The sequence below is a fragment of the Centroberyx gerrardi genome, chromosome 15, assembly GCF_048128805.1.
Source record: "Centroberyx gerrardi isolate f3 chromosome 15, fCenGer3.hap1.cur.20231027, whole genome shotgun sequence".
Taxonomy (NCBI): domain Eukaryota; kingdom Metazoa; phylum Chordata; class Actinopteri; order Beryciformes; family Berycidae; genus Centroberyx; species Centroberyx gerrardi.
Genome location: NC_136011.1, coordinates 11,107,629 through 11,131,041, shown reverse-complemented (window position 1 = coordinate 11,131,041; position 23,413 = coordinate 11,107,629). Strand labels below are relative to the sequence as shown.

Genomic DNA, 23,413 nt, shown 5'->3' with positions numbered 1-23,413 from the left:
AAGAAGTACATAAGTGAATTCTTGATTTGAGTGGTATCCCCCTATTATCTTGTTTTGGACAAGATGTTATCTCTTTATGTGTGTGTTTGTGTGAGTGTGTGTGTGTGTGTGTGTGCGTGCGTGCGTGCATGTGATTGCGACAATATGAATGCACACGTGTGTCTTTGCTGTTCAAGGCCCTGCTAAAGACAGCAGAGGCCACGCTGCTCTTTAACGATTGTTTCTCCTCCTTCCTCTTCCTCTGAAATGGACCTCTTACAGACGGAGGTAACTCCACATGGCCTCAGCCCGGCCCAGACCCCCCCCCCACCCCCACCCCAAAACCCCCTCTAGGCATGCTCTGTCAGTCTGTCCACTTTGTGTTTGGTGGATCACCCTACTAGCGGGATACTGTGTAGTGTGATCTGTGTCTATCACTGGGTGTGTAGTGTGCATGTGATTAAGTCACACTTCTTTCATGCAATGCTGTGAATATACACATGCTAACAGAACTTGTCAGTTAAGTGTGTATGTGTTTGTGTATGGATAGAGAAAGTCACTTTGTTATTAATGATTAATACATTTGGGTTGTGTTACTGATATGGTTAATCAATAGTGTGTGTGTTTGTGCCACAGTCTCTCTTGATGTTTTCCCTCTCTGTATGTCGATTCCACACTGTGAGTACAAACACTGCTGGATAATGTGTTGGGTACACTAACTGATGGTAATTGTCCTTCACTGCTATCCTCCCTGCCTGTATGGCTTCATGTGTATGCAGCACTTGCATGACTGTTATTGTGATAGCCAGTCTCTCTGTAGTCCTTCCTATTTTTAATGTGTGTCTGTGTGTGTGGAAGTGTGTGTGTACTTTCCCGTGTCTGTGAATGGGCCTTGCCCTCAGACACACACACTTACACACACACACACACACACACCCAGGAGCCTGTCATTGTCAGGATCCATCCCATGGACTCCATGGGTCAGCTGTAGAAGCTGTAAGGTTTGTCCTGATTGATGTGTGATGTTTTTAACACACTTCTTCTCCCTTTTCTGTCCTGGCCCGGATGAGCAGAAGATCGCCCAGGAGAGGGAGAAGTTTGCAGATGAGGACAGTATATTCTACACACTGGGAGAATGCGGCCTCATCTCCTTCTCCGACTACATCTTCCTCACCACTGTGCTCTCCAGTAAGTATACTCTTTCCTGCTCTTTGTCCCTCTCTGCTTTCCTAGCCAAGGGGAGAGAACTGCCCACTTAAAAAAAAAAGGAATTGTCCGATATAATAATGTTAGCCAGGTCAGAAAGCTGCCTGCCTGTTCAATACAATCTCTAGTGCTGTCAGGTGTTAGAGAGTTAATAATGTTTTTCTCGCAAGTTAGCTGCCTTGGAGTTGTTGTGTTTCACTGAATTAGTTTGTCTCGGCTGGATCTGGTTTTGGTGGATGCAGAGAGTAGATTTCACACTCATGCTTCCATTCTGAAAGTGTCAGAGTCCAGCGTAATGAAAATGTAGCTCCGACTTCCTTCCCCTCCAACGGCTAGTAAACTTTCATCCCCAGCTTAGCTCAACCATTTATTATAATCCGTTCATATAGAGAAAGTCTCTGGGGAAGTTTTCAAGGGCAAGTCATTTATAAGCAGACAGGGCAGGACGCCTTATGGTTGGTCTCAGTCCATTTAACACACCCACTAAAATAGTACAAAGGAGGTTGCATTTTGGCCTGACATCCACACACACACACACACATACACTCACACACATAGAGATACACACACACACAGATACACAGAGCACCCTCTTCATCCTGACAGTGGTACATGTTCACCCTTCATACACAGTCTGAATCCTGTGTGTGATAAGACAAGATGAAACTTTAATATTCCCTGTAGGGAAATCGGGTCGTTGCAATAACAAACGGGGGTTATATAAACATATGCAAGTGACAGTTTACATTTTAATTTAAAGTATTGGGGGGGAAAGTATGGATTTTAGCATTATTAGAGTATGTAAGTTAATAGTAGTAGAACTTAATGAGGCAAAGAAAGACTGAATGCAGAGTAAGTATGAAAATATTCTGTATGTAAATATAAATAAATAAATGCTGCATTTGACATGGAAATATATGCAGTATGAAATAGTTGGAAATATTTTTAAGATATCAACAGAAATCCAAAATATATGAATGTGAAAGATATAGGAATATGAAGAAATTAGATAAGTTAATTTATAGCAAGTATACCTAATGTGCAAAATGCATCGTATTCACATTAACAAGTCTATGGAAGGACATACATACTGTATCTATAGTATCCAGGCGTGTATTGTAAAAAATACTGTACACCTTGACACTATATTCACTTAAAAGAAGCAGATGTACAGAATGTTTGTGTATATAAAACCACAGATGGACAATGTGCAAAACACATGCACAGAAACACATATCATTATTGTCCGTTCTCAATATCGCTGTCATTATCAGAAGATGGCAGGAGATAGCAGACGTACAGAAAAAATGTTATATGCAGAGAATGTACAGATTGGAAAAAATTGTTGTACTGCAGGATAGTTTGTACGGACAGTGCAGGCGTCCTGCTTCAGCACCCTGCTACTTGGCTGAGGCTGGGGCCGTTTGGATGAGAAACATTGTACAGTCTGATGGCTGTTGGCACAAAAGGGCACCTAAAGCTCCCCATGTTGCACCTTGGGGAGACGAGGTGGAGGCTGAAGATGCTCCGTAGCAGCATCTGCTCGCCATCAAGTGAGCTGATGCATAGTGATTGAGGCAGTATTGAACTCCTTAGCTGTTGTTTGGGTCGATCCAGTGTGTCCTGTTGTTTTCATATTGTGTTGTATTGATTTCAGTATGTGTTCCTTTGTGTGTGTGTGTGTGTGTGTGTGTGTTTCCTCTGGTCTCCAGCTCCCCAGAGGAACTTTGAGATTGCTTTCAAGATGTTTGATCTGAACGGCGATGGAGAGGTGGACCTGGAGGAGTTTGAACAGGTTAGAATATGATCAACAGCACAATTTGCATATAGTAGTCACAACATACACACACACACACACACACACACACACACACACACACACACACACAACTACAATGTACAAACAGTGACACAAGGTCGAAATTACCAGCCCACTAGATTGGGGTATACCTCTGTATCTAGCTCCAGATGGCATTACAGTAACCCCTAATACACACAGACAGGCAATAATGGTAGACTCTGCACCGGTGTGCGCCACTGTGACTTTGTCTCAGAGGAAAAAGATAAGTGCTATCATATTGCAGTCTATATCAATATGTATAGCACTGGATCTGATAGGGTTTGTAATGCACAGTATCACTGCTGTTCCTTTTATCATCCTCCTAGAGGTTTTTTAAGTCTGACCTCATTATCCGAGAGAGTGGCTTTTATGTGAAATTTCATCTTTGTGAATGGAACTGTTTGGAAATGGGAAGCTACTGAATAATTGCTCTGTATTTTAAAATCCAGCTTATTTTACTTGTGGCGTATACAAAAACCTCACTGTCTGGTTTTCTGCTAGATTGTATTCTTCTGGCCCGTGGGCGTGAAATCAATCCATTTGATAAACAATTGGTATCGTAATTCTGATTTATTTATGTGCTCCTGAAAGTCATCAGTCATGTATACCTTCTCCTACTGCCTACTCAACATGGTTGACGTGGTTCCCCCGCCCCGCCCTACCCCCAGGTCCAGAGTATCATCCGTTCTCAGACCAGTATGGGCATGCGGCACCGCGACCGCTCCACCACAGGCAACACCCTGAAGACGGCCGGCTGCAGCTCCGCTCTCACCACATACTTCTTTGGAGCTGACCTGAAGGGCAAGCTGACCATCGGCAGCTTCCTGGAATTTCAGAGGAAACTGCAGCATGACGTGCTCAAACTAGAGGTGATGGAGGGGCAGAGAGAAGGAGTGGAGGAAGAGTATATTACACCGTGAATAGTGTGCTACTATTTTACTGTGCCACTGTGTATAGTAATTGAACTTGGATTAATCTGAATGTTGCCGCTTCGCTGTAAATTTTAGTCTCTGCGCCAGTCCAGGGACTACAGACAAAAATGTAAAATCCCTGTTAAATATAAACATAAACCAATAAATGAAGTGTGAGGGCCAGGAGGGGACACGAGGAGGGAGTGACAGGTGAGTGCCAGGCACAAGATGAAGGGGGAAAAAAGGGAGGGGGAGGATGAATAAGGGATGTGTGGAGTGTCTGTCAGTGCCGGTGAATGTCACTCTCTCAGGGCTGCGAGAGTTGAGGATAAAAAACAACCTGTCTCTTTCTCCTCAGTGCGACACCTGAGCCCCTCAGCCCTCTCCCCTGCCTCCACAGTAACCGCTACTGATTGTTGTTGTTGAGCATATGGTTATTCTATTAATTAGCGTGGATACTGCCTTGCTGACACTCCAAACCGTAATGTGCGCTGTCATCTGAAGCGCCAAGAATAGGACTTGAGTCTGAGCATCTGCCAGAAACAAAGCAGTATCTGTCAGGTCTTAATGATATCACAACGCTCAGGGAGTGAAATCATAACGCCACAGATAAGGACGACAGTGTTTTAACTTGGATAATCCTCTTCCTTAAGTCTCTCTCTCTCTCTCTCCATCTATCTCTCTCTTACTCTCTATCTCTCTCTCTGCCTCTCTCTCTCTCTCTCTCTCTCTCTCTCTCTCTCTCTCTCTCTCCCTAATTGCTGAGGCTGCAGCTCACACTGGGCCATATTTCACCAGCTGTATCCATCTTTTGGCAGGATGGTTATTTCTATCCCTGGCTTCCTTCTTCTCATTCTCTCTCTCGCTCTCTAACTCGCTCCTATAGCTCTCTTCATACCCCTAGCTGGTGAATTCCCTAGTAGAGGCATGTACTTAGTGTGCAATTGGAATCTGGTTTCAGAGCATTGAATTTAGATCTTCTAAATGCAGGAATGGGCAGATAGGGAAAAACCTATCTATTAGGCTGTCTACTACAAACTCTTATATGTCCATGCATAGTGATGGGAACGTCAGAACTAGTCTTAAACGGGACCTTCATTCTTGTGTGCATGAATGGTCAGATCACCCCTGAAATAGTTGTCTGCTGCATTTCAAAACAGCACTCAAAACATTCACTCCAGGCTTATTTTGGCTTAGTCATGAGCTGCCTCTGAGAAGTGTGTGGAATTAGCATTTTGAGAGGTCGGCATGTTGAGAGAGAAGGGAGGGAGGGAACCCTATGGCTGTCGAGCAGCCTCAGATATAAATCAGCTGGATTGACCTGACACAGCCAAGGCCCAGTGTTGCTAAGCCATGCTGCAGCGGAACATTGTAAAAATGCACATGCAGAATTAATGTCACCAACACCAGCGTCCAGGCATGATTCAACTTGAAGCCTGACACCAGTGTTTACTGTTTCCCATCTCCCCTGCCCCCTCCCCCTCCCATTAATTCCTTTCTCCCTCCACACAGCAGTCAATCTTTATCTATCTCTTTCTCCCCTCCAGTTTGAGAGGAATGACCCTTCGGACGGTAGAATCACAGAGAGACAGTTTGGGGGTATGCTGCTGGCCTACAGTGGCGTCCAGTCTCGTAAACTCAAGCAAATGCAGAAGGGCTTGAAGAAGATGTTCAAGGATGCGCAGGTATACAAACCTCTCTGTGTGTGTGTGTGTGTGTTTGTGCGAATGTATTATGGAGCTCTGAGATAAGGCATTGGTATGCAGTGGTAATGTATGGTATGGGGTGGTGTGAGTGTTGAAGTATGTGCGTGCGAGGATGCGTCAGAGACTGTGTGTGCCTGAAGGAAAAGGAGATTGTTCCGGGGCCTTGTGAGTGAGTGTGTGTGAGAGAGAGAGACAGGATGAAAGGTAATACATCACTGAGAGGACAGCACAGTCAGAGCCGTCCTCTATCTACCTGTCCAACCCTCACTCCCTCTCCCCCTCCTTTCTCTACCTTCCTCCATCTCTGTTCGTGGCAACCGAATACAGAGCGCCCACTGCTCAGCAGGAGGGCATAAGTTTGGCCTCCCATCAGCCTCTGAGCTCCTCAATAAGCCGTGGGAGAGAGATCCCTATCTCCCTCTGTCTGTGTCCCCCACAGCCTCGCGCTCCCTTTTCGTCTCCCGCATCATCTGTTTTCTTCAGGCTCTGTCCCCCTCCCTGTCTGCTCTTCCATCTATCGGCATCTCCTTATTCACTTCCATTCAGTTCAGATGGGAGTATCGGCATGACATGGCGCGCAACAGCTGCAAGGTTTCTAACAAAAAAAAATGTCTTTTGACTTTCTGTCACCTATCCCTCTCTCCTAATGCTCTCCATTCCCCCCCTCTATCACCAGACACTGCCACATTGCAGTAGACAAGTAAACTAGCTCCACTAGGACAGGCCTAGAGGGGGAAAAATGCAAAAATATAAAAGATGAAGAGAGCTGGAAGTCAAAACGAGTATATGAGTACCCCCTCCCTATCTCCAGCGCTCTGGTTTCATGCTGTTCCGCTTCAGTGTAATGAGCCCCATCAGTTAATTAGCTGTATTCATGTTACACCTATGCATTTTCCCAAAGGCGTTGCAGCTCCCTCTTTTTTCTTTTTTTTTTTTGCAAGATAGCAAGCACATAGCGGCACATTTTGATTTGCATAAATGTAACACAGATGTCAGACAGAGTTACGATAAGGCCGGTTTGATGGTTAAATGCAACAATTAGCAGAGAAAAGAAGACGGAGGGCAAGGAAACTGCTATTCCTCCCAGGCATGAGAAAAACCCGGGTGCTGCCATAGCTCAGCCTCTCTGAGGCATTAGACTGCAGTAAGCTTCTCTCTCTCTCTCTCTTTTCTTCCATCCCTTCCTTTGTCTCAGTCTCTCAGTGCTGACATTACCTGCACGGTAAATGAGGAAAGTGTTATTTACTGTACAAGACCAGCTGCTCGCTCTTTTTGCAAATGAGCTCATCAGCATTGTGGCAGCTGTGTGAGTGTGCGTCTCTTTATATGTGTTTATGTGTGTGTGTGTGTGTGTCTTAGACAGCCTGTTCCCCTGTCCGTTCGTGTCTCGCTGTTCATCCATGTGTGTCGAATGGTTCTGCCCCCTTCCTCTTGTCATTGTGTCACACTGTTGAGCTGCTCCCTAAATGGAATTGTGAAGTCGCAGCTCTTGTCCTGATAACGTTTGGCTGATTCCTCACAGGATAGTCTAGTGGCTCAGATAAAACCGCCGAAATGATTCGTTCTCACCACAGTTTTTCTCACCCAATCATATCTTTTCCCCTCCTTGTGTAGGGCATCACATTTGAGGAGGTGGAGAACTTCTTCACTTTCCTCAAGAACGTGAACGACGTGGACACGGCCCTGAGTTTCTACCACATGGCTGGAGCTTCCATAGATAAAGGTACAGCCCCGCATCCTCTTTCCTCTTGCTCTCTTTCTTCCTCCTCACCCCCTAGACGTTCCTGTTCTCACTCTCACCCTGAACTTCGCTGTTTACCATCCTTCCCCCTCCACAGCTCCATCTCTCCCCAGCTGTTAACACTCAGCCAGCCAGATCCCCCCCCTCCATCTCATTTCTCCTGGCTTTGCTCCCAATCCTAGCTCTGCTTTGCTCTCCTCTGCTCCTCCACCCATTTGTCATCTGTTCGTCCATCCGTCCATTTATCTATTGCTATGCCTCCTCCACTGAGCAGGCCTGCAGAAGAATATATGCCTAAACCCAAGGACCATGGAGATATATACATGACAAATCGCTTCCTACTTGACAGTGCGGGCGACTGTTCCCCACGGACACATGCCAACATCATCATTAGTGGAAGAGACAGGTTGGACTGGAGGTAGAGAGACTGACCAATAATCACATGGGTGCTGGTTCAATCCCCAGCACCGGGAGGGTATATTCAAGTTGTGAGCAGATGACTGGAGGGTGACTGGTGACAAATGCTTCCCACCAACACTTCCAAAGTGCTGTAGGGCAAGGCATCGAACATCAAACTACCCAGGAGGGCTACACTGTGGCTGATCCTGCACTCTGCAACTTCCCAAGAACTGCATACAGCACATGCAGGGAGCTCGGTGTGTGTGTGTCTCTAGGAGGGATATTCAAAAAGACGTTTCCAATTACCAAGTGTAAAATCAACCAGTAAATTAGTTTCGCTTCCGCTCCTCCATTCATTACATCTGAATTCAGTGTGAATCTCGTCTGTCAGATCTTAACAATCAGAGCCAATTAAAATGCGAGGGAGCAGCGCAAAACCTGTAGCCTTTATAACGCGCCGATTGTTTTATGAGCCAGTCTTTCCTTCATTGATTGCAGTGATTCAGCTCCTTGATAGGACTCCAGATGTTTTCTGTCAGCAGATCCATTAGTTCTGATTCACTGATGGCACAGCTGCTGCTTTGAGAAGCGAAGGCTCTACCCCGAAGTGCTTGTTTTCAGCGTATGGTTTCAAGAGCATATCTGCACAGTAACAAGCCATGGTCTGCCTGTGTGTCTTCGTATTTGTGTGTGTCTGTGTTGGTATGTTTGTGAGTCTATGTGTGTGCGATTAGAGGTGAGTGGAGTGTGTGTGTGTGTGTGTGTGTGTGTGTGTGTGTGTGGGTATTGAAAACAGCAGGCTGCTCTGGGTCTATAGAGAACTGCCAGGCATGCATCTGCAAATTATCCCTGTCCTCCCGTTGTCTTCCTACTGTTCAGGCCAAGAGGAGCTCTTCTCTTTCATTCTTTTCCTCACTCTCTCTCTCTCTTACCGTCTGTCTTTCTCTTTCTTTTCATTTTCTTCCCCGTCTTGCTTTCACGTCCTTTGACTTCACACCCTTTCTGTCCAATTTATCCGAAGCGGGTGAGTTGCCCCGTCACTGCACATTGTCTTCTCAAAGCTGGAAAAGACGTCCTCTAATGAGATTCTCTGTGGAGTGATGTGGTTCTTTTTCTTTTTTTTTTTCTTTGTCCATTTGTAGGACTATTTTCTCAGACCTTACTCTCTTCATTGTGGGGCCTCTCCCGTTTCTCATATTCTATTTCTTTCCGCCTCTCCACTCCTGTGCCTTTGAAGTCTCTGATAATCAGTAATTCTGGTCGAGACTAAGGGGTTTTTTTTTCTTATCATTTTACCATCTTTGTTTTTTCTGTTATGACCCTCGGGCTCTCTTTCCTCCCGTCCCTCTCCCTCTCTCCATTTCCATCTCTCGCTCTGTACCCCCATCCCTCCCCTTCTCGTTCCTCTCAGCCAGCCAGTCTCATTCTCAGTTGGATATCTTAGAGCTGTCTGCTTCTGTGCTCTCCTCCTCCTCGTGTTCCCTTTTCCACTCGCAGCCCCTTCTCCTTTCCCTTTCTCATATCTATCAGATAGTCCCCCTGGTGAACGGGAGCTCCGTCTGCTATTGATCCAAAGCAGCTTGACTCGCACGCAATGTCCTCCAAATGGGCCATTTATGAGCTGGCTCGTGTTCATTTGAGTCTGTGTCCGCTCGCACCTTTATTACTCTTCTGCTCAAACGGTAAATCTCTGTCTCTGTCCCACCCACCCCCCCCCACCCCCCAGCCACCATGAAGCAGGTAGCCCGCACCGTGGCCAAGGTGGAGCTGTCGGACCACGTCTGCGATGTGGTGTTCGCTCTGTTCGACTGTGATGGTAAGTAGCTGGCAGGCTTTTACTCCAAGTTCATCATGACGGAGCATCATAGCTCCACTGCAAATATTTATTTATGTAAAACAAAATATCTCCTCCGTTGAGGGATGGCGGAAATCATCACTAAATGGAAATCATCTCTCCTCATCTCTTCCTCTTACCTACTCCTCCTCTGTTATTTCATCATCGTTTCATCGTTATTTTATATCCCTCCCTCCCTCTCTCCCTCCATCTTCCTCAGGGAACGGAGAGCTTAGTAATAAGGAGTTCATAGCCATTATGAAGCAGCGGCTGATGCGTGGGCTGGAGAAACCCAAAGACATGGGCTTCACTCGGCTGGTGCGTGCCATGTGGAAGTGTGCCCAGGATACCGCCTGGGACTTTGCCACGCCCAAGACGCAGTAGTGACAGGACGGGAGTGTGAGAGAAAGAAAGACTTGAGTGTGTGTGATAAAGCAACAACAACACAAGTAGCGTCAAAGGCTTCCTCCTCCAAAAGGTCTCAAGGATTTAAATATACAATTAATGCAATGAATTCATTAAGGCTGCAGCTCTGAGAAGCATCATCAATCATTCACGCATGCCAGTGGGGTTAGAGCTTTCAATACAGTGACTGAAGCATGCTGACGCAGCACAGTGTGTCCTGAGAGGCTTCCCCAATGTGCCTGTCAAAGGCATCATGGGTATTTGGACTTTGTAAACTTGTATATTTATTTTTTCCATATTCTGTGCAGGAATGCAGTGCCAACAGGGCCGGCAAGTGACCGTGAGTGACCCAAGCTAAAAAAAACCCACTACGTTTATAACTGTAGTTAACATGATTGACTCGGACTGCAAAAGGCAAGACAAAAAAGCGGAATAAATCTTTTTTGACCTTCAAGTGTCTGTTCTATATTGGGTATGAACGGGATAGGACCCTCACTTATTTCTGTGGTGGGATAGAGTGACGGCAGTTGGTAATCTTGTTAGCACCTCTTTATTCCTCACTCTGGTTCAGTCTGCTCGCTCTAGCTGAAGCTTTAGTCCTATTATCTTGGGCCGTAAAGGATCAACGAAGCCTGCCTTGCTCTACAATGTACTGTTCAAAGTGTGTATTCTTATAATTGTTATTATTGCTCACTGAATTACTTTATATAAGATGGATATCAAAAGAATTGCTCTATTAAAGATGTTTTTAATAACATAAAACTGATTCTTCTTTTTTGACCGGCAAATTTTTTTTATGCACGCCTTTTTTGGTCTACTTGACATGTGAGATGCACTGTTGTCCTTCCATGTTCTCATTTCCAATCTTTGATTTCCAGGAAAGCTCTGTGGGGGATTAGCGAGACTAATCTATGGGAAGTCATTTGTCATTGTGTGCAATGAAATAGAGTGTGAAATGTTTGGCCAAAATGCATGGTTGATTATATGCAGTGTGTTTCTGCGCAAGAGGAAGAAAAAGATGGTAATATGTGTGGGCAGCAGTAGTCAGCACTTTTCTCTAATTGAAATGGACAGGATGGGCAGTCCTCAGCCTCTGTTGCCCATTAAAAGATTGTCCTGCAGCCCTCCATACACACACTGTACTGCAGTGCCCTGAAACAAGCTCGCTCACTCTCTTGCACACACACACACTGCGACTGACAGACAGAAGTGGTACTCGGGAGTGATTGCTAGGGATGAGATTAGGTTGAAGTGCCTCCCATCAGTATTCCTTGCCCATGTTCTTCCCAGGCTTAAGTCTGGCTTTAAAATCCAAGAAGATGGAACTTAAACTGCTGTCTGAAAGAATGTATCCCTAGAACCTCACAGTTTTCTCAACTTTATAACCCTAACCATTAAATATGGCTCTGTCTGCACCAGAAGAATCCTCAACAATAGTTTCCTCTGCTATAGAGCCTTGCCCACCAACAATTACCTCACCATGAGTACAAAGCAAAACATTGCTTTCTTCTGCATTCAAAACCTAGCCGATAATGGCTCGTGCATCACACAGAACCGATAGAGTGGGTTCCTAGCCACCAGATTACTGCCAAACAACATTGGATCCAACTGCACCAAGTGTCTCTCAACAATAGTTCCATCTGCGCCGGAAAACTGCCCAGTAACAGTTCTGGCTGTACTGAACACCCTGCTCAACAGCTCAGACAACCGTGTAAACCCCAAGCAAGCAAGCTCTGTCAAATTTTTCTGCTTGGTGTGCACTGACGCTCCATGGTTAAGTGTTTCTAGACTTTGGAGGGAGGCTATATTTGGAGTGTTACTGAATGCCTCCCTCCTAAGTCAACAGTTCTTATTTATGGGTAGGCTTAGAAATGTACACAACCTCCCCTCAATTTGTATACATACGAAATGTATGAACAGTGCATGTGCTCTTCGTCAAGCCTGCGTTAGTACCGAGCTGTTTCTGCTGATGAATGCTGTGTGTGTGTGTGTGTTCCATCAGGCCGTATGTCATGTCATATAAAAACTGAACCAGTTTAGCCAGTCAGCTTTAGTCTTGAGTCTAGACTGAGTAACAGAAGTTCTCTTGCTCAAGGATCTCAGGTTGACTGATCACTAAAATTTTGAAATCTATTTTAAAACTGTCTGGACGCTAAAATTGGGGTAATATGGTTCCTCTGTGTAGCACCAGTTGAGGATCTTAGCTGCTGCATTCTGTACAAGCTGAAGGCGAGAGACTGTCTGACTGAGGCCTCAGTAAGGAGTTACACAAGTCTAAATAATAATATGGAAGCATGGATAACTTGCTCCAAATCCTTGGATAAAAATCATTTGATTTTTGATATATTCCTCAACTGAAAGAAACAACATAGTACTACCTTCTTAACCTGATCGTTAAAAGACAAGTCACTCAAATTCAGGTTTACTGTCATTGCGCTGTAAAACGTTCTGAGACATCCAGCACTTAAAATCCCTGAGGCGGTTATTCAGTGTGTCAAGGCTGTTCGGATTGCCAGGTTTCAGTGGGAGATATACAGTAGCTGGGTGTCATCTGCATAGCGGAGAATGTTCTATTGGAGTTGGAAATGAGCTGGTGAGCAGAGCTGGTGACAATTAAAATGTGTGATGTGTTAAATGCGTGATCTACAGTATCAAAAACCATGCTGAGGTCTAAAAGGACTGGACTTGGAGCGACTGTATCAAAGACCTCTTTCAGGAACTTGGGGATATCTAAGGGACACTTAGTGCACTTCATATGACTAACAAATGTTTTAAAACAATAAAGAATGGGTTTAAAACAGAAGTATTTTCTGACACTACAGGTAAGTCCTGGGTAGGAGAGGAGATTTGGAGATTTGCTTTTCTCTAGGGGTTTCAATATCATAAGTGGGGGGAGGATTAATTGCATGGTCTATTACATTTAACAGTACCCTTAGAGTTGTGGCAAATATTAGAAATGAGATTAGAGAAATATGTGGCGCTTGCATCTTAAATCGCTTTCTGGTGCTCCAACATTAGGTCTTTTACGTAGTAGATGGGTAGTTTGTTGGTTTTCCATTTCTGCTCATATTTTTGTACCTTCTCTTTTCAGGGCTTTAGTGTGTCTTTAAGCCAGGCAAGGCTGGATTTTCTTATACTTTAATACAGCGCAGCAGAATCAAATATGGTCGAGCAAGTATTGTTAAAAAATGTAGACCAATTCCTCTGTATTTTGCAGCAGAATTCCACTACTGTCAGGAGCAATGTAGGAAGATGACTGAAAAGCCAACTGACTGATTTTCTTGCAGAATTAGATTTAAAAATGCAAGAGCATGCAGGAGCACATGGACCAGGGGCGGGATAAAACAGTTGCAAGTTAAAAACAATAGCCTTGTACACCAATCCCTCCACTTGCAAGCCCAGACAGCCCTTGTTCCTCCTTTATTTATAGTCAAACAGAACCTCTGTTACAGCTGCCTTAGTTCACCTCAAATCTGTCCCATGGCATCATGTAAAATGGCAAGTGACTGCTCACATAGCCTGGACTGAGGATAGCAGTTTAACATGGGTCAGTGCAGCAGCACAGAGCTGTCTGACTGCCATCAAGTGGCTTTGAAGAGTATTTCATGTCAACTTTAGGGCTGAGGATTTGGATCATTTTCCAGTCAGTGCTCAGCATCCTCCAGAGGAAGACCTTACTACCATGGACAGCCTGGTTGTCTCACACTCTTAGACAACCTTTTGGGGAAAAAGGATGCATCATCTCTCATTTGTTTCCTGGTTAATTTTCCAATGACAGGGCTAATGCCTGTAGTCATGCTTGTTTGCAACAGTAGATTGGATAAAGCAGCTTGTATCAACTGGAAGCCAGTTGAAGCCCTTGGCCTCCCTTCTCCTTTCTGTGCAGTTCGGTGTGAAACTGCAGTCTCATCATTAGTGAACTCAACACAGCCCTAAGAGGAGCTATGCCTGCTCTGATTAAAGAGAAACCAGAGGGGTCAGGAGAGACATGAAGGGGGGGGGAGAGCTACAGCCTCAAAATCATGATTCCAATCAGAACAGGAGCTCACACCAAGATTTAATCTGTCCAGTCTTTAATTACACTTACAAGAATCAATAAGAAAAAGTGACAGGGGTACACAAAAGTTCAAACAGTAAATTCCTATAATTGAAACAACTTAAAGTTGGGTGGTAAGTTTGGGTGGTATGGTGGCCCTCTGGCTGTCAATCATGTTAGTGAATAGAGTCAATTCCACACCACTGATCAACAGGTTGGGGGGGTTGACAGGCAGTCTCACTTCAGGAAATAATGATAGTCTCACAAAGCATAATGGCTTGAGAATGACATGGAAAAGAATCTGAGGTCCTCAAGGTTGAAATGGAATAAAACTTAATAAATACTTAATATAAAACCCAGGTCTCTAAATGTTCACATGTAATTGCAGAGACAAAGCCCATGATTCATACCCTCTCCACATTTATAGGTGGCCAAACAAAAGTTAATATACTAAACCAACCAAATACCAGCAATCCATGTGATCCATAAAAAATCCATTTCAGCCTTTTGTTACCTAGATAAAGAACCTGTCCGGATGGATGGCTGATATCATTCGAACATTGATATACAAGTAAAATTAACTCAAATTTTTTTATGTTACAAGGAAATAATGAAAGACGCTTGTTGGAAGAGCAAAAAAAAGTACAGGTTAACAATGTCAAAACAAGCAACAAAGGAGCCAAAATACACATTGGCATTTTAACAATTGGTGGCCTACAGCCACCTAGTGGCCACAAGTGGCAACCTCAGCACATGGACATCAGCTCTGTGCGATACAAATTGTAAGTCACAGCAGAGGACGTCCCTCATCCCTCTCCTGCCGCCAATATCTCCACTAAACTGTCAGACTTGGAACGAACGCCTCCATGACGAACAGAGCAGCTAACTACATGCAACTGCCAGTTCAGCTCTAAGGTTTACATTCCTGTCAGTATGCTGCTGCTACTGGAAGGATTGGGGTGATGATGGTAGGGTAACTGTTTATAGAGGAATGGGGCAGAGAACCGATAGTCCTGATCAAGTAGGTGCGGGGGTTTGGGTCAGGGGGCCAGGTGTGAGGAGGTCCTCAGTCACTGTCAAACTTGATGGAGTTGACCGACGTGGAGATGGCTCCTCCGCGGTAGCTACCCCTCTTCTTCTTTGTCTTTTCATGGCGGAAGGACTTGCCTTTAGTGAACCTGAGCACATCGTTAGCTTTCTGGCCCCAGTCGCCGTTGGCTCCAAGCTGGAGGAGAAAAGGCAAATTAGGTTCTTCAACAGGATGTTGTTTGATAACAAATTATTCTGCCACCTGAATAATTTATACCAAAAAGGAGTTGTGGTTTTTAGGAATGTGAGCCGTTGCTGGGTGAAAACCTGACTAAGATGTTTAGCTCACCTTAGCATCAAAAGAGTTGTCTGCAAGACGGTGATCCACATCTATGGTCTCCTCTACTATTCGACGGAAAGGTACATTGCCAGACTGAAGGACAAACAGAACATCATTGGTCAATTTTGACTGATGTGGATTGTGAAGCCCAGCATTCACCGAAACCATACTACAGATTAGGGCTGAACGATTTTGAAAAGATATCTAATTGCGATTATTTTGACTGATGTTGCAATTGCGATATGATTTGCGATATTAGAGGGAATGATAATTTTTACATCATTATTCTCATTTTCATTGAAAACCGTATTAAAATGATTATGGTGTGATTTTTGCGGGGATCTGTACCAAACAAAGATGTTTTCTTAAGTCTGTAGAATATGATGTGTAGGCCAGGACATCTCTGCAGCACGACAATATTTAATTTAAAATTTAATTTAAAAATGCGCCTCCTGCGATTTGAAAATTGCAGTAGGCCATATTGCGATTTCGATAAAATTTCGATTAATTGTTCAGCACTACTACAGATCATGTCCCAGTCTCAGAGGTCTTACCTTCTGCTTGGCTTTAGGAAAAGTCTGTGGTGTGGTTGTTACTTTCTTGTTTTTTGGAGTCTTGACTTCAGCCTCTTCCTCTTCACTTTCAGAGTCTTCGTCTCTTTTTCTCTTGCCATTGGTACCTGTATGAATCAAGAGGAAAAGGGGCCGAGTTAGTCGTGCTGGTGACATTATCGAGAACATTTTTTTGTACCAGTGACGCCCATATATGCTCTATAAACCCAAGATGCATAAATTTACAGCACACTTGAAAGGGCAATAAAGCCGGCGGAGAGCAGTGGTAAAAAACAAACAAGCATGACCTTTCTCATAATGGCCGTTTTTGAGGGATGGCATGAGCAATCTTCCCATAAATGCATTCAATTTCCCTTGTAAATGGCAACGACATATTCAATATTTAACAGTTACCATTTGTCGTGGGGGTGGTGGGTGCTGTGGCTGCTTTAGGCGTCTCTTCATCCTCTTCTGATGAACTGTCTGAGGAGCTGCTGTTCTCTTTAGGTTTAGCTGGGGTGCTCTTGCTTGCAACTGGGGTAGCAGGTTTCACAGTCTTTTTACTGGCCTCTTCCTCTTCTTCAGAGCTACTGTCACTAGATGAAGAATCGGCTGGCTTGGCTGGGGCCTTGGCTGCCGGGGTGGCTGCCTTGGGCGTTGCTGCCTTGGGCGTTGCTGCCTTGCCGTTGGCGACTGTAGACTTAGCAGGGGTGGTCTTGGCCTCCGTCTCAGAATCAGAGCTGTCTGATGAGTCAGAGCTGCTCTCTTCTGCCTTCTTTGTCGGGGCTGAAGCGGCCTTTGTGGCCGTGGGCTTGGCCGCTGGCGCTGCCTTCTTGCCCTCCTCCTCATCACTGGAGCTATCATCACTGGAGCTATCGGAGGCACCGCGGCTGGAGTCTGCAGGAGCCTTGGTGGCAGGAGCGGCAGGGGCAGGGCTCTCGGCCGTCGCTGCTGCTGGAGCTTGTTTCTTGGCTGCAGGCTTGGTGCTCTTCGCTGCAGCAGCCTCATTCTCAGAATCAGAGCTGTCGCTGTCAGATTCAGAGCTGCTTTCTGCTGCTGCAGCAGGCTTTGCTGCAGGGGTGGCAGGCTTTGACACTGAAATAGCTGGCTTAGCTGCTGTTGGCTTAGCCTTGGCTGGTTCTTCCTCATCCTCAGAGGAGTCGTCAGAGTCAGAGCTGCTTTCTGCTGCTGCAGCAGGCTTAGCCACAGGGGTAGCAGGCTTAGCCACAGGGGTAGCAGGTTTAGCTGCTGATGACTTAGCCTTGGCTGGTTCTTCCTCATCTTCAGAGGAAGAGTCAGAGCTGCTTTCTGCTGCTGCAACAGGCTTAGCCACAGGGGTAGCAGGTTTTGAGGCAGATGTAGATGGTTTAGCTGCAGCTGGCTTGGCTTTCACTGGTTCTTCCTCATCCTCAGACGAGGAGTCAGAGCTGCTCTCTGCTGCTGCAGCAGGCTTAGCCACAGGAGTGGTAGGTTTTGAGGCCGAGGTAGCTGGTTTAGCTGCGGCTGGCTTGGCCTTGGCTGGCTCCTCTTCTTCCTCAGAGGAATCATCTGACTCAGAGCTACTCTCTGCTGCCTTGGCTGGAGGTTTGGGGGTGGAAGCAGCAGCAGGCTTTGCTGGGGCTGCAGGTTTAGCGACAGGTTTTGCTGGGGCCTCATCTTCAGAACTGCTATCTGAGTCTGAGAAAGCAATACAAAGAGTTAAGATTGTAACCTAACAATAATAATGAAATATTTTTGAAAAGTTGGCAGATAGTACGATTCAATATGAATAAATGTAACCAACAGAGCAGGGGTGAGAACAGAAATGACATTATAAGTCATAACTGACAGTTCTCATGTTGGGAGTTTATCTGGCGAAATACTAGCCCTGATCGCACCACAAATTGGTTGAACAGGCGAGAAGATTCGCAATTAAGACAAAAAATATTTCTACTAAATTAATTACTACTAAATTCATACTGTTACAATAAAAATACACAGAAAATTAAATTCTTACATAAATTCTGAGCTCACATCCTTAAAATTTGGAGTCTTTTACCTGAGCTTGAGGACTCATCTTTTTTAGCTGGGGGTGTCTTGGCAGGCGTCTTAGCAGGCGTCTTAGCAGGTGTAGCTTTAGCTGGGGGCTTCTTTGCCGCCTCTTCCTCCTCTGAACTAGAGTCTTCCTCTGAGGAGGAGTCTTCCTTAGCAGGTGTGACTTTAGCTGGGACAGGTTTAGCTGGAGTAGCCTTAGCAGGAGTCACCTTCACTGAAGGCTTCTTCACCTCCTCCTCCTCCTCTTCTGAGCTAGATGAATCTTCCTCGGCAGGTGCAGCCTTGGCTGGAGCAGGTTTGACTGGGGCTCCTTTAGCTGGCGTGACTTTGGCTGCAGGCTTCTTTTCCTCCTCTTCATCTGAGCTTGAATCTGAAGAGAGAGGCACGTACATAAGTTTTGCACACATGACCAACTAAAGCAAGAATTAAGTGACTGTGGCTGGAACCTGCATTCCTTACCTGAACTCTCAGAGCTGGACTCTTGCTTCTTTGCAGCGGTTTTGGGCGCACTGGGTTTGGCAGGGGTGGACTTTGCAGGGGCAGGTTTAGCTATGAGGAATACAACAATTTTAGACAATCCTCATAAAAACACAGACACTCGAGGTCAAGGAAAATGGCTGTTTCTTACCGGCTACTTTCTTCTCTTCCTCTTCATCACTGCTGTCATCGCTGCTGTCTGAGGAGTCACTGTCCTTGGCCTTGCTGGCTGCTGGGGCTTTCTGGGCTGGAGCAGGAGGCGGGACTGCACTGTACACTCCTACCGAGACAGAGGGAGCTGATCAGCATCAAGGCACGTACACCCAGATCTCAGTACTAAGGCATACAAAGGGAAACTAGTACAATGGGACAGAACACACCTGCTTTGGGTTTTTTGCTGGGGGGAGCCTCATCTTCATCAGATGAAGAGTCCTCACTGCTAGACTCAGCCGCAGCAGCGGCTTTAGCAGGAGCAGGGGGAGTCTTCACTTGGGCTGGGGGCTTGACTGGAGCCTATCAAGACACATGAGAGCACTGAAGGTGTATAGTCTACATTTACATGTCATAACCCCTATGTTATTCAGCTTGTTCCATATTACACTAACCTGTCAAATGCCTGGAATAAAAACGATCAAGAAGAGGTAGTAATATTCATGGATGGCCTGGCTTGTTCTGCATACCTTAGCTGGCTCTTCTTCTTCAGAGTCGGAAGAACTGTCCTCACTGCTGCTCTCCTTTTTCTGAGCTGCACTTTTAGCGGGTGCAGCAACTTTGGGTGTTGTGACCGCACCAGCCTTAGGTTCTATTAACCAAAGTGACATTAGATTAGACATACAGCCATATGAGATCAACATTACCAGCTTCATTTTTATTTCGCCATTAATGACAGTTGCATCACACAACACGCAAAAAGCTGGGCCATGGACTCACTGGGTGCAGGGACTTTGGCTGGCTGCTCCTCCTCAGAGTCTGATTCTTCACTGCTAGAGCTGCTGTCTTTCTTCCTTGCGCCACCTGTTGCAGCAGGAGGCTTCACTGGAGCCTACAAGCAGAAATGACAACCTCAATACACTTTAACAGTAGAACAGCACCACTGACATGGCCATGCTGCAGGGAGTAGATATGGGTTGAGTCTATAATGTTGATGTTTCCTCCTACCTTTGCAGGAGCCTTTGCAGGTGCCGCCTCAGCCTCGGAGTCACTGGAATCTTCACTGCTGCTAGATGCAGCTTTAGCAGCTGCAGCTTTAGCAGGCACAGCCTTGGCTGCTGAAACAAACATCGCAGAGGAATATAAGCTGATATTGGGGTAGGAAATTTTTCTCCAGGTTCAGTGGCACCTCACAGACATTCTATAATTAAAGCAGCCTTGTTAGTACTCTGCATCAGATGTATAGTTTACCTGCAGGGGCTGCCTTAGCTGGTGGTGCAGCAGCTTCATCGTCCTCACTGCTCGACTCCTCACTGCTGGAGCTCTCTGCACCGGTCTTTGCTTTCTTGGCTGATGGACCATTATTAGCAGGGGCTTTTCGTTTCTTGGCTTCAGGAGACCTAGGAAGAACAGCAGCGATTGTTAAAGGCTTGAAAATAACCCCCAAAGCTGGTGAGGGCACATCTTCCAAGCCTATCAGCATTAGTCCAAATGAACCAGAAAGGATCAATCAACATTGGCCACAGGAATAAATGAAGGCAATGAGCAACTCACTTCGCCCAGAAGTTGTAGATGTCGACGAGACTCTCTTCATTTGGATCTTGTGGATTCTGTTGAAAAACAAATACTGCATTATTGCATGTCAGCCTATCACCTTACATAATTGCTGACCATGTTTCAAGTTTGTTAAGTCTAGCACTCGATTGCAGCAGGCATATGATTTGCACTGCCAACCTGTAAGTGAAGTACGATGATTAATTCGGGGTTAACAGGTGGCAGCTGCAATACACAATTTATACGTCTGAGCAACACGTGCAAGCTGTAACAGCTAGCTAGCTAGCTAGCTAGCTAACCTAACACACACAACAACAGCTACCTTCTGCGCCTACTCGTGTTAACGTTAGTGTGTAGTTATCTCAACAACTTGAAGTTCGCGTCAAACCAGCTGGGGACGAGAGAACGTGCAACTTGCTGCCAACGACCCTCTCGTGAGTCTCTTACCACTTTAGTCTGTTTGAGGAACTGCTGCGCCGCCTTGGAGAACTTGTTCTCCAGCAGAAATGAATACACGCTTTTGAAAAGATCGCTGGGCACCGACTTCTGCTCCGCCATCTTCACCACGCTCGTTCTGGAAGGGAAGCGTCGGCGTCACGTGTGGGCATGTGCGCAGAGCAGGAGGCGCATAATGAATACGTCATCGTACATTTTCAGACAAAGATTGTACATTGAGAAGACAATTAACTCGGTTTAAAAAAAATCTGGCCCACTCACCGGCCTGAAAGTAGGCTTTAACCCTCACGCATGCGCTCTCCTCTTATAATTTTGCCTATTATAATATCCTCCCAAACCTGATTTGATCTGGTCTGTCAGAGAAAATCACGGTATACAGTTACCGCCACAGTGTGGTGATTGCAGCCAGGGATACTAAGGTGAAAATTTCAGGCATTTAAAGTAAATTGGTGCAAAATTATTGCTCTTGCACCATTCTTCATATTTCTCTGTTCTTCGAGAATTAGCTTTAGGCTATTCCCTCACAAAAAAATATCCCGGCTTATTTTTTTGGGTGTCGCATACGTCGTTTAATCCACAACTAGAGAATCAGACTTGTGAGGAAAGGACTCCAGAAATTTGGGAGTCGTACATCACTAGCCACACTTCGCTGCACCCGGAAATAGAGGCAGAGTGAGATCTCTTTACTTCTTTTAACTCTTAGAATAATTGGTCTACAGAAAAACAAAAAATGTGAAATAGTTGTATCGGTGATGATTAAAGTATCTTTTATTCGTTTGCGCTACCTTCTATATACTTTTCCTTTGTTTTTATTAAGTCTGTTGCCAATACACAGGCGCATACATAATACGCCATCACCGAACTCCTCCCCTTCCCTCGTGTCATAACATGGTCGTCTTTGAGCCGAATAATCTGGAGATGACATTCACCGTGCCAGCTGAATTAAACGTGTGAATCGCAATTTTCTTCACTGCCCGTCCTAACTGTAGTGAAGCCATGCCTCGCTACGAACTGGCCGTCATCTTGAAGGCGATGCAGAGGCCGGAGGCAGCCGCGGCCTTGCGGCGGACAGTGGAGACCTTGATGGAGCGGGGCGCCGTGGTGAGAGGCTTGGAGAACCTGGGAGAGCGGCTGCTGCCCTACAGGATATCCAAACACAATCAAAGGCATTCCCGCGGTGCCTACTTTTTGATTGACTTCTACGCGGCTCCCAACATCGCCCCAGGCTTACTCGATCATTTGGACCGGGATGTGGACGTGGTGAGGCCCACTCTCCTGAAGAAGGACGCCGAGGTCTCCAAACAGACTTGCTGTGGCCCTGTTCCTGCTGCCAAGTCCTTGGACGCAAATGATTAAATGTAAGGAGCTGCTGATATAGATGAGGCCCACTGCATCAGTAGGACATCTTGAGAGACCACTAGTTACTCTAGTGAAATCCACAACAGGTGTATGGCAAGGCTGTTGTTTCCATTCACTCTATTAGTGAACGTAACGCTAGTCAAAGCCTAGGTCACTAAAACATGAGATTCTTTTTTCTCTAGTCCAGTAGTTGTCCCATGTCTGGATTATCAACAGGTCATGCATGGCACATTCTGAACCACCAAGGGCCCTAAAAGCCCCAGGTTTATGCAGTTATTTTTGAATCTAACGTCATTTGCATACAATTTGCATGCTGTCTGCTATCTAGCTGGACATAGAACAGTTTTTACTTTTGTTTACCTAACCTATCTGATGGTTTGCCCAAACTGTCCCACTAGACTGGGTGGGTACTTGACACAGATGCACAATGTACAGGGTCAGATGGTGATCATGGGGCATAGCGCTTGCCCTGGGGCCCTATAGCGGAATAATCGGGGCATGAGTCAACCCTATGTACAAGACAGTGCACAAGTAGAAACATGAATTTAAACTGCCTCCGGTTTAAGTTAGACTACATGCACACACACACACACACACACACACACAGCAGGGAGAGATTGAAGGTGGTGGCATCCTCATAGTTAACACAAAATGTAAAACATTGTTAATTATGGATTTTAAGGAGAAAATGTGGGAGATCAACATTTGAGTGCCCTCTCGAGTTGAACAAATCATACAATACACACATACACACTGTTTTGTTATCTTATAATCCTAACCCAGTCACAGAGAGGAGACGGGAGATCCTGACACCACCTTATTGTAGTGCCTCTGGTGTCAAAGAGGAAAGAACTCACCACCAAATTAGGTGTGTGAGAGTGAGCAAAAAGCACAGGTAGAGCCAAAGTCATCCACCTCCAAAAGATATCCAGAGGTCGTCACACTTCACATCATAAGGAATGATGATGATGGTGATCAAAAAGGCCTTAAAATTGCCATACTGAACACACAAATGCTCAAATACACAAATGCTCAATATGTGTCTGATCATGTGGTAAAGTCAGTGCTAACCTTGTAGTAATGACTTCATGGAATGTGGGCATGGGACGGTCAGTATCCTTTATGTTCTTTTTATGGATGCCATGCTTTGCTGAGTGTGTTGTAACTTGCGCCTGTGTAACGACTGTTCCTTTTGTTTTACAGGGATTCACAGCTCATATCCAGAAGACATACAGTGTGACGTTTCCCTCTGTCCCTTTTCATAGTTGTCGGCCTGCATTTGGATGTAACCATGTTATAATAAACTACTCTTTTGTATCTTACTTATATAATTTGAGTGTTGCCTTTTTTCTGTTAAAATAGATGTAAAAATAGGGGATGCTTTGTGGCTGTGAAGGCAATTTCAG

The 23,413-nt window shown here is 45.4% G+C and overlaps 3 protein-coding genes across 5 annotated transcripts in view; 2 read left to right on the top strand and 1 right to left on the bottom strand.

Moving 5' to 3' along the window:
* The window catches only part of micu1 (mitochondrial calcium uptake 1), a 33,805-nt gene extending 23,028 nt beyond the window's left edge, over positions 1-10,777 (top strand). For both annotated transcript variants that reach the window (XM_071897991.2, XM_071897990.2), the window contains exons 6-12: positions 1,053-1,167; positions 2,898-2,980; positions 3,694-3,894; positions 5,484-5,621; positions 7,257-7,365; positions 9,509-9,598; positions 9,837-10,777. In XM_071897991.2, the coding sequence (XP_071754092.1) occupies positions 1,053-1,167; positions 2,898-2,980; positions 3,694-3,894; positions 5,484-5,621; positions 7,257-7,365; positions 9,509-9,598; positions 9,837-10,000 (900 nt within the window). In that variant the 3' untranslated portion in view covers positions 10,001-10,777. The remainder of the gene's footprint in view (positions 1-1,052; positions 1,168-2,897; positions 2,981-3,693; positions 3,895-5,483; positions 5,622-7,256; positions 7,366-9,508; positions 9,599-9,836) is intronic.
* Positions 10,778-14,077: 3,300 nt separating this feature from the next.
* nolc1 (nucleolar and coiled-body phosphoprotein 1) lies at positions 14,078-20,756 on the bottom strand. Of its 2 annotated transcripts, none has more exons than XM_071898005.2 (14): positions 20,640-20,756; positions 20,193-20,248; positions 19,890-20,038; positions 19,647-19,756; positions 19,419-19,530; positions 19,169-19,290; positions 18,869-19,001; positions 18,640-18,768; positions 18,471-18,560; positions 18,016-18,381; positions 16,392-17,654; positions 15,981-16,105; positions 15,436-15,519; positions 14,078-15,282 (listed from the first exon to the last, which is right to left on the bottom strand). In XM_071898005.2, exons 1-14 carry the CDS (start codon positions 20,748-20,750, stop codon positions 15,124-15,126), a joined length of 3,009 nt encoding a protein of 1,002 aa, XP_071754106.2. In that variant the 5' UTR covers positions 20,751-20,756; the 3' UTR covers positions 14,078-15,123. The 2 variants fall into 2 exon arrangements, with proteins under 2 accessions (XP_071754106.2, XP_071754107.2); XM_071898006.2 differs by having other exon boundaries at positions 19,647-19,753.
* Positions 20,757-21,507: 751 nt separating this feature from the next.
* mrps6 (mitochondrial ribosomal protein S6) lies at positions 21,508-23,329 on the top strand. The gene is made up of 2 exons (XM_071898037.2): positions 21,508-22,006; positions 23,211-23,329. Exon 1 carries the CDS (start codon positions 21,645-21,647, stop codon positions 22,002-22,004), a length of 360 nt encoding a protein of 119 aa, XP_071754138.1. The 5' UTR covers positions 21,508-21,644; the 3' UTR covers positions 22,005-22,006; positions 23,211-23,329.
* Positions 23,330-23,413: the final 84 nt, after the last annotated feature.

What these genes read in the sequence shown, in the direction of transcription:
- nolc1 (XM_071898005.2), bottom strand. Translation starts at nt 20,750, where the DNA reads ATGGCGGAGCAGAAGTCGGTGCCCAGCGATCTTTTCAAAAGCGTGTAT. An exon ending in AGCTAAGGCAGCCCCTGCAG is followed by an intron (nt 19,757 to 19,889) that starts GTAAACTATACA and finishes TGTTTGTTTCAG; the next exon opens with CAGCCAAGGCTGTGCCTGCT. An exon ending in AGCCAAAGTCCCTGCACCCA is followed by an intron (nt 19,291 to 19,418) that starts GTGAGTCCATGG and finishes TTTGGTTAATAG; the next exon opens with AACCTAAGGCTGGTGCGGTC.
- mrps6 (XM_071898037.2), top strand. Translation starts at nt 21,645, where the DNA reads ATGCCTCGCTACGAACTGGCCGTCATCTTGAAGGCGATGCAGAGGCCG.